Below are 10,278 nucleotides of genomic sequence, written 5' to 3' on the forward strand. Positions count from 1 at the left end.
TTCAGCTCTGGGTTCAAGACAGCAGGGTGAGTGCCATGAGCAGTGATGCCCAATGGCAGGACAAGGGGCAGTGGGTGGAATTTGAGGCATAGGAAGTTCCATGGAAACATGAGGATTTTTTTTCCCTGTGAAGGTGACAGAACACTGGAACAGGCTGCCCAGGGAGGTTGTGGAGTTTTCCTCTCTGGAGATATTCAAGACCTGCCTGGATGCATTCCTGTGTGATCTGGTATAGGAGATCCTACTCTGGCAGGGAGGTTGGACTGGATGAGCTTTTGAGATCTCTTTCAGCCCCTAACATTCTGTGAGGTGCTTCAGTATCAGTATCACAGTATCATCAGGGTTGGAAGAGACCTCACAGATCATGAAGTCCAACCCTTTACCACAGAGCTCAAGGCTAGGCCATGGCACCAAGTGTGCTGCCTGCACAACATTCATCTCTGCTGTAGAAGTGCTGATCATGTTCATGGGAATTTGCTCTAGCAAGAAAAAAAAAGGCATCTAATATTAAAGATGTTGAGGTGTATTTAATATTCTCAGGCAGTGGTGTAGATGAGCAGTAGAGCAGACACCCTGTGCTAGTCATGTCTTTTCAGAACAGAGCTCAGTCAGAATGAAAGCTTAGCAATGCAAAGTGGAAATTTCTGAGCAGAGACCTTCCTATCACTTTGCATTTTACAAACTGCCTCTTCTGGAGAGCTGATGGAGTGAAAAGGAGTCGTAAGGTTGGTGTTCCTGGTAATTTGTTGAGCAAAGCACAGTCGTGGAGGGCTGCTGTACTGTCAAATAAGATGAAATTAATAGTTTGACAAGAATAGCTTAGGGGAGGAGGGATGGCAGAAAGATGGGAAGTAGGAAATGAGAACCAAGCTGCTCAGGAAACAAGGAGGGGAAAGAGATGTTTGTAAAGGGGGAACTGGAGGGCAGAGGCACTTCAAATTGTGCACAAGTTGCAGTTCACCAGAGTGGAATTCAGGGAGGTTGGCACTGAGCTTGCAGTAGCCAAAGCAAGACTTAACCTAAGGCAGGGGGTGGTATTCCTGAATGTTAGGAATGGATCTGTATAAATAAATAAGCCAAAGTGTTCCCTGTGGGCTAGAGCTGTGCCCTCATAGTAGGGCTGAACTCTTGTGGGTTTGCTTGTTAAAATTACACAGCCCCATGATTACAGCCTCCCTTTGAAGGGTATGTGTCATTGCACTGGTTAGAGGGGTAGACATTATCTTTAACTGTTCTTCCCCTTTTAGACTGCAAGAGATGTGTAATTGCAGGTTTGAGCCAAGACTTTCTATTCCCCAAAGTCTTTTGCATCCCCAAAATTCATGGTTAGTGAGTCAGTCCTTCTCTGATTCCAGCAGATGGTGCAGACTATTCAGGGATGGAGGCTCCCAGAAGCATTCTGCTCCTTCCTTTGAGGGAAGGCAGAGTTCCCGAGTGAGGAGAACACTGCCAGAAGCATGGCCCCTGTGCTCCCCAACTGCTATTTCACAAAACCAGGGCACCATCCTTCTTACCCAGAAGCTGAGGGAGTTCAGAAGCAGAATCCACTATGGACAGCAGCTGTTTTGTACAGAAATAGCTGCGGTGTGGCAGGCTGTGAGGAGTTAGGCTAATAGTTTTGAGTGGTAGGATGGCTTAGTGGGGATCAGAGGTTCCTAAATTGCTTTCACGGTAGCTTCAGAAGTGCATTGCTACCTCAGAAGGTGGACCCAAGGAGCTGTGCCCATCTCAGATGAAAGAGAAGCCCAAACCAGTGACATTCAGCTGCAAGTGTCAAAATCTGCCCCTCCTTCCCCTGGAAGCTGTCCCAGCCATCCCAGGACTCACAGAAGTATCCCACTGGAGCAGATTGCAGATAGCAGCTGCCAGGTCAGCACCTTGGAGCCTCCCAGTAGATACCAATGGTGGTCAGATTTTTCTGTCACACCTCTGCTTATAGTGGCATTGCTGCTCAGAGGCAAAATCCCCTCCCGTCCCTCTGCCACCAAGTTCATGCCCCAGCTGAAGAAATTGTGCCCATTTCACAAAGCCAGCTCTGACCCAGTGAGTGCTCCCTGCACACCCTGCAGCTGAGAGCCCCAGAACTTAGTTGACTCTGTCCTTGGCCAGCCTTGACAGATTATCTGTTTAATCTCTCAGCCCCTGTGGTCCTTGATGAGATATAGCAAATAGCTTTGCAGGAGTCCCTCTTCTCCTTCCATCTGTCACACCCAGACCTTTCTTCTCTCCCCAGTCTTTGCAGCTATTCAAGGTCTGTGTTTTTTTCCTTTCTCTGTTGAGTCTTTCAAGGCAACACTTTAAGCAAATACATTCTGCTTTACTCTTTATTGTTTTGCCAACATAAAAATCACTAAAAAACACTTTACAAAATATCTTTTGAAAAAATCTAGCATTACCCCAGAACTTAGCTTCCCTGGAAAAGGGCTGGAGATAAGCAGCCACAGGGGTTTCCCACTGCAGACCTTCCCACATCAGATCCCAAAAGGCACGGAGTGGGAAAAGGGAATCTTTGATAGAGCCTGTGCCTGGAAATAACTGTGATGCATCCTAGGGAAGACAACTATTACTGGTCTAGATGAGCTAGAGGTCATTTTCTAGGTGGGTACAGACGGTTTGCAGAGGAACACTCCAAGGGAGATGTTCACAGGAACTGTGGAAGGAAGAGCCACATTAATATCTCTGGCTGTTGTCCAAGCTGCCAGATGCTAATGATGATTCCAGGCTCCAGGGGACTCTAATAAAAGCTTAATGAAGACTCTAATAAGAGTCTGGGGACAAGGAAGCCTCTTGGGACTGAGAGCCCTGGAAGAGAAATCCAGGCAGAGCAAGATTTTCAGGTTCAACAGAGGGGAACCTCACCCGGAGAAGCTCATCAAGAATGGAATGGGCTGTCCTAGGACTGGTCTCTAGGGATCTGTAAAGGAACACAGCAAGGGATTGCCTCCTCTGGCTCAGAGGGAGGTCTTCAAGGACAGGAGGCCTCTCCTAGCTAGTCCAAAGGGTCAGGTAGCAACCCCAGAACACTTAGGCTCTGCTCCTCTCTTATTTGGGCATGGGGTACTCATTGACATCTGTTGCTTCATTTGAGTCCCCTGGGTCCTTTATCTGGGGAGCAGCATTGGGGTTAGGGTTCTGGACACTGCCTATAAAGAGAGGTATGCCTGTTTCATCCTCAAAGATGATGAAGACAAAGGGCCGGTCAAGGCTGAAGGCAGAGACTGAGCGTGAAACTGCCACACCGGTACCAGCAGCTGCTTCCACCCCATCTTCCTTAAGCTCCAGGGTGGACTGATGCTGTATACTGGATACAAGGAGAGGCTCATCTGTGATCTTCTGAAGATCTGGACTTGTGAAGAGCTCCTGGAGGCCTACAGAGAAATGAGACTAAGTTAACCTTTCCCAGCTGGTGCCAGCAGCTCTGATTTTCCTCAAAGCTGCCCAAAGCAAGCAGTTCCCTAATCTGTTGCTATGTGTGTTGTCCATCATGGAAGACTGGAGAACTAGCAGGCAGCAGAAACAAAAGCTGCAATCCATCCAGGTTCCCCAGCCTTCTTCTATGTGGAGAGCTGAGGGTGCCAAAGCCAGGACAGCATTCACAAGCTTTGTCCACCCTTTTTAGAACAGCAGCAGAACTTGAAGCCTTCCCAGGAAGCAGCACCAAGCATGAAGGTTCTTTCTTGCTAGGCTGGAAAGACTTTTCCAGGGATTATTAATTTATTTGTTTTAAGCAATTCTGCAAACCAAAGTGAACTCTTAATTGATTCTCCCCTGGAAATGCTGCATGTGGTGGTTTATTTGTGTAAGCTGTCAGCTCCAAGGTTTGAGGTCTGCTTTCTCTCTGTTGGCAATTTCTATGTTCTGGATAATATGTGAAATGGCAAAGTCAAGAGATAAAGGGTGATGCATGGGAAGAAGTTGGTCTTGCTTTCCAAAAGGGGGAATAGGAAGAACTTGTACAGACAGTGAGGAGCTGTGAATGCTGCCTTCACTATAGTATCATCTTGGAGCAAAACATTTGGTGCTCGACAAGCAAAGAGTAAGGAGGAGGAGAGAAATAAGAGAGGCAAGTTTGGATGTTATCTGGAGCAAGCTGTGAGGCACAGCTTTAGAAACAAGGGTGGCAGCTTTCAGTGTCAGTGAACAGATGCCACAGAGATTGATCAGCTTCACTCACTCTCTGCAAATCCTGGTAGAGACCTTACCCATCCGACTGAGAACCTTGTTGAGTTCCAGCTGGTAGTCCAGTTTTAGTTTGGGGATCTTCACTGTGGTGGGTACCTCTCTGGGAAAAAGCCTGCATAATTGTTTATAAGAGAAGTTCTCCAGCACGTGAGGCCCATTCCAAGTATACTGGTTTGGCACAATGACCACAAAACTCATGTTACTCTTAAAGGGAAACTTGGCCACCTGGAAAGAAAACCAACCAGAAGAATTTAAGGCAGAGGAAAGGAAGTCTAGAAAGTGATGCATTTAATTTAGTCTGTTTACTAATTGTACTGCAGAGCCAATCTAGCTGTGGATGAAAACAGCCTGGTGGGAAGGAGGGAGCTGAGAAAATTTGTTGGAATGACAGCATTGGATTTTAGTACTTAGCCACTGACTGGTGAAAGTTGAGCATATGGCAAAGTGGAAGCCCATGGGCAGTAACTTTGTACCCACCCTGGCAGTAGCTGAAATCTGAAGGGCTCCAACAGTACATTGAGAGAATTCCTTTCCCTATTTCCTTACTTATCTTTAACTAAGGGCTTTACAACTCCACTAATTCACACTTAGGCTGAAGATTTCTGGGAGTTGTTTTTTTTTTCCTTAGAGATTGAGAGTAAAGATTCAACATTCTTGCTAAAAGCAAGGGCAAAGTATGCTCATTAAATCTTTGTGTTCTCTTCCTGTTAAAAGCTCTTGGTTTATTTTTTAATATTTCTTATATTTATTTTATATATTTTTTTAAACTAAATTCTTGCTTATTATTTTATTTTTAAGAGAATGGTTGCAGTCAGTGAGCTACAATAGGGAGAGGAAATTCCAGTCAAAACTTACAGTGCTCCCAATAGAGCCCTACCTGAATGTCCTGAGACTCCAGTGTAAACCAGCTCAAGGAGTACTTCTGAGATTTCATCATCTCAACTGGGACTATGAAATCATTGTCAAGGTGAAATACATCTGGCTCAGTGAAGCTGGCATCAAACTTGTTCCTCCAAAACCCTATCAAAGTAGAAAAATCAATAAAGTTAAATTTGAGTAGGAAAACAGAAACTGCCTAGCTAACACTGCTTCTCCTGTCAGGAGCTCTCCAGCAGAGCAGATAGTGACCAGGCATGGAGAAATACAGCACAGTGAAGTCAGTACCAAAGCTGGAGGAGCCCCAACAGCAGGAAGCTTTTATCTTCCAGAGAGGGCCTATGGAATAACAAAAAGAACAAAGATTAATCCTCATGCCTCAGCGTGGGAGATGACTGAAGGCTATGAAGATAAAGTAGTGGATGTTTGAGCTTTGAAAGTGAAGAGTATTGCCTTTGTGCTGTGCAGGGTGAAACCGTGCTCCAACACCTAGCTAAAACATCTGCAGCTTTACACTGCAAGTGTTGGATCTGTGTTTTGATGCACAACCCTCAGGGAATTAAGAGAGGAAGATGTGCCTGACCACTGTGCTGTAGCTGCCTTTGAGCTCTGTGCTTAGTGTGTAGTGAGTTGCATGTGACCTGGTTAAGAGGAGCAGAGCTGTCTGGGATGATCCTGAACCAGGAGGCAAAAGTACTTGCTGCAGGTTCCACCTGCTGCATTCCATCTCTGCTTGCCCAGTAACAATTTTAGCACATAGGAGGCAGTTTGGAACCATTGCTGTAAGGAAAGCTAAGCAAGAGGAACAGCAGATGTACAAGAATGAGCAGATTGAGTAGCAGGAAGTGAGGAAAGGAGATGCCATTGCTTGGAGAAAACGAGCAGGTCTCTAACTCTTCCTCTTGAGAAGTAAAGGCTGTGGAGCTCACCGTGGAAATGGATGGCATTGAGCAAGAGCATCACTGTGCTTGCAGGGAGCTGCTGCAGGAAGGTTGGTATTTGCCCGTTCGTTGCTTCCTTTACCCACTCGTTTATGGCTAGGAGGTCATCCTTACTGATCCCAGAAAGGGTCACAGGCTTTGCTCCATAGAATTTCTCTGAATCCTCCAGGAACTTCTCTTTGACCTCAAACCCTGGCAGAAGGGAAGAGTTCTACATGAAATCATCAGACATTGAAACAAATAATCTACTCTGTGGCTCAGCCACTGGCAGGACACTCCCCAGGAGATGTCTCCCAGTACAGCAATGTGCTTCCAGCACTCTTTGTCACTGAGAGCCTTATCCTACACCAGTATGGATGGCCCCAGAGAGGTGCCAGCTGTCACCTTTCTGCAGGTACAGACGTGATGCAAGGCTGAGGGTGGATTCTGTGAGCCTGCTGCGCAGGGTGCCCAGCACGTGGTGGAGACAGGGCACCGACTGCAGGTGCATCACCTCCAGCAAATGCTTCTCTGTCTCATTCGCTGCTCCTAAAAACAAAGTCAAATTCCTGTTAGACCATGCCCATGTAATGGGAAAACAGGGACATTATTGTAGCTGGCTCCTGTCAAAAACAGCCTGTGCCTTACAAAGGGGGCCGGAGAAACCTGAGAGTATGAGACTCATGCAGGGCTGGGGCGGGCAGCTTCAGTTATAATCGTACCTAAGAGAAGCTGCAGGAGCAAAGTGAAGTGGAATGTGCCATATTTAGCCTTTGCCTTTTGCAGGTTGGCTCCTAGTGCCTCCAGGAGAGGGGACAGGGGAGGGCAGGAAACAGAGCTTTTGTAACTGAGGAGTTACCCAGAGCCAGGTGAGACAGGGCCAGGGCGATGCTGAGGGGTGACAGGATCACGTTGGTGCTGTTGGGCTCCAGCTGGACCTCTCTCAGGAGATCGATGCTGAATCTCATCAAGCCATCTGCTAGCCTCTGTCTCTTCTTCAAAGTCAACTCACAGCTGTTGTCTTCAGCCTCTCCTTCCTCTTCAGAAGAGGCAATGTCCCCAGATGGCTGCTGTTCATGACAGCCCACAGTCCCAGCTAGGACTTCATCATCTGGGTTCAATTCATTGCTGGTGCCTGGCAGGGTAGTAGGGAAAGGTAACATGGATCCATCAAACCCCTGCAAGTTGTCCTGGGTAACCTGGGCCAGCGCTGGATCTGGCACAGGTGAGATGGCTCCCAGCAGAGCAGACTGCACATCTCCAGCACCCTTTGCATCCTGGGGAGAAATGAGGAGAGCACTGGGAAAGCAGGAACATGACACTACCTTCCCCCATGGGTTTTACTGCACACCTACATGTGCACACTCTACTCTGGTGGTGTGTTCACTTCAGTTTGCCTTTTAACCTTGAGGTGAAAAGCACCTCTGTAAGTATGGGAAACAGGTCTTGTACCTTGGGAAACTGGACTTGGGTGAAGGTCTTGCAGTGGCCTGCCCCAGTCAAATGAGACCAACAGGCATGCTTCGAGGGCAGGAACCAACACCTGCTCTGCACATGTCCTGTGCCTTCAACTTTTATAGATCCATCATCCTCAACCTTCATTTCACCACCTCCTCTGGCATATTTTAGGGCTGCCAATCTGCCTCCTGCCTCGGTCAGCACCCTCTGCTGCTGTCACAGCCTTGATCCATTTTGGCTCAAATCCTCCTCCAGGCGTCTGTCTCTTCTTAACTTGTCTCTTCTATTCCATCCCCTTTCTCTCCAAATTCCTCATTTTCCAGTCCTCTAAGCCTTAGCCTGTAGCACTGCTGGCCTCACATTTGCATGGTCTTAAAAACATGCTTTTATCCTCAGATCTCTCTGTTCCCCCAGCATCCGGACAATGTTCCCCCGGTGAAGGAGAGCTACACTGTCAGAGCCAGGCTCAATGGATTGTTCTCCCTGTCCCACTCATAGCTTTTCCTCATCTTCCCTTATCAATCAGAAATTCAGTAATCCACTTGCCAGCCTCTGTACACACCAGCTACTGAGGTTAACTCCAAATGCTGCCCAGTTACTTCGTCTGGAGCTTCCAACAAGACAGAGCAGCAGCCACAGGCAGGTGGGGAGGGAATCCTGCCCAGAGACAGACCTTCACATTGCCCTGGTGCTGGACTCATCTTATCTCAAGGCAAGCTGGAAAATCATTGCAAATACCACAGCCTAACCTCAGCTCCCCTTGAGTAGAACCCAAGGCACTGCTTACCTTCAGCTTCCCATCTCTGTCTAATAAGAGAGGTTTTTGGTCGTTGGCATGTGCTGAGGAGAACTGTAGGTAGGGGGAGAACCAACAAAGAAACAAGGTCAGCTCCTGGGTAATATCCTCTGGGTTTCCAGCATCAATCTTTTCTGCCCTCACTTCTAACACATTCCCGTGGGGCCACGTCAGAGCCTGACAGCAGCCTGGCTGTAGCAGTCCCTGTGTGGCTACAGCACAAGAAGGGCTTGAGGATCTAGAGCCAGAAGCACTGGTGTCCACTGTGGTGAGGTGGAAGTGAGCAGGAGCTGGGAGAGACTCCAAATGTTGAATTTGTGTAGAAAGGGACTGTGCCAGAATGGTACAAAATAATGTATCCTCTAGAGAGGCAGCTGTGTGGTTTTGCAATCTCACATCTGACAGGGATCCAGATTTAAAATGGAGGACAGAAAGAAAAATAAAGCTGTTATTGAACCACCTCCTGTTAACCCCTGAAGGCCATGGTCACCACATGCAGCTGAAGCCAACTTTCCAAAGGTTTTCTACACAAAACCACTTGAATAGGGAGGATATCTACAGCTCTGTTGGCTGGGGCAAGGATGGGGAACCTTGCTGTACTGGAGCACAGAGAAGCAGTGTCCTGCACCACTCTGCCTTCCAAGGCTTCTCAGGCAGATGCATCAGGCAGCATGGACCCCACCCCACGGTTTGGTGCAGGGGATCCACCTCACTCCCCACCCCACGGTTTGGTGCAGGGGATCCACCTCACTCCCCACCCCACGGTTTGGTGCAGGGGATCCACCTCACTCCCCACCCCACGGTTTGGTGCAGGGGATCCACCTCACTCTCCACTGCACGGTTTGGTGCAGGGGATCCACCTCACTCCCCACCCCACGGTTTGGTGCTGGGGACTCACCTCATTCCCCACCCCCTGGTTTGGTGCAGGGGATCCACCTCACTCCCCACCCCACGGTTTGGTGCAGGGGATCCACCTCACTCCCCACCCCACGGTTGGGTGCAGGGGATCCACCTCACTCCCCACCCCATAGTTTGGTGCAGGGGATCCACCTCACTCCCCACCCCACAGTTTGGTGCAGGGGATCCACCTCACTCCCCACCCCACGGTTTGGTGCAGGGGATCCACCTCACTCCCCACCCCATAGTTTGGTGCAGAGGATCCACCTCACTCCCATTGCCCTTTACTGGCTGTGGTCACACCACAGAGGCCCCTACCATGGCTGGGACGAAGCGACTTACCCTTAGGTGACTGTGCAGAGCAGCCAGGCAGAGCAGCCACAGAGCCCAGAGGGACATCATATTTCTGGAACAGAAGGACCAGCCGAGAGAGAGAAGTTATTTCCAGCTGCCTGGCAGCAGTGAGCTGAGCCTGTTCAGGTCTACAGGGAGAAAATTATCAACCTGGCCAAACAGGTTGGCGCAGGAGCTTGCAGAAAGCAATAGGGAGATGAACAATGCTGCAAAGAGGCAACACAGAGCTCCTGGGTCCAGTGCCAAGGCAGCGAAATCAGAGAGGAGCAGGAACCCACACCAGAGAAGAGCTGTAACCACAGCCAGGCCCCTGCTCGCACCCTACATTTCTGACCCCACTGCCCTCATTTCTCTGGCTTGCCAGGGGTATTTCCTCAATCAGACCTGCACACACTGTGCCTCTGAAGAAGACAAAAGTCTCTGCTCCTCTCCCATGCAAACCACCAAGCCCCGGGGCACAACATCCTCAGCTATGCCCCAGAATCTTGGGAGAAGATTCACCAACCTGCCTCAGTGGGGCCACAGGCACTCAGCAAGTGCTGTCTGGGAGGGAGTTTGCAGGTAGAAGATGAAATAGCAGAGCAGTTTCTCATCATTATGTCCTGGAACAGAGTCCTCCCCTTCCCAGCACTCACCTTCCCCCTTTGCTGGCAAACCCAGCCTCTCGCACCCCCGCAGTCCAGTTCCTGCATGGGACAGTGGCAGCAGGGCTTCTAAGGCCATAGACAAAACTTGGCCCATTCTCTGGACACTGCTTTACCAAGCTGTTTTACCCCTTCAAAACAGAAAGGACAC

The 10,278-nt window shown here is 49.0% G+C and overlaps 1 protein-coding gene across 1 annotated transcript; it reads right to left on the bottom strand.

Annotated features, from left to right (window-relative positions):
* Positions 1-2,310: 2,310 nt before the first annotated feature.
* SERPINF2 (serpin family F member 2) lies at positions 2,311-9,531 on the bottom strand. The gene is made up of 8 exons (XM_064165973.1): positions 9,472-9,531; positions 8,224-8,286; positions 6,838-7,255; positions 6,384-6,527; positions 5,988-6,191; positions 5,060-5,202; positions 4,203-4,407; positions 2,311-3,368 (listed from the first exon to the last, which is right to left on the bottom strand). Exons 1-8 carry the CDS (start codon positions 9,529-9,531, stop codon positions 3,043-3,045), a joined length of 1,563 nt encoding a protein of 520 aa, XP_064022043.1. The 3' UTR covers positions 2,311-3,042.
* Positions 9,532-10,278: the final 747 nt, after the last annotated feature.

The sequence above is a fragment of the Pogoniulus pusillus genome, chromosome 27 (assembly GCF_015220805.1).
Source record: "Pogoniulus pusillus isolate bPogPus1 chromosome 27, bPogPus1.pri, whole genome shotgun sequence".
Taxonomy (NCBI): Eukaryota; Metazoa; Chordata; class Aves; order Piciformes; family Lybiidae; genus Pogoniulus; species Pogoniulus pusillus.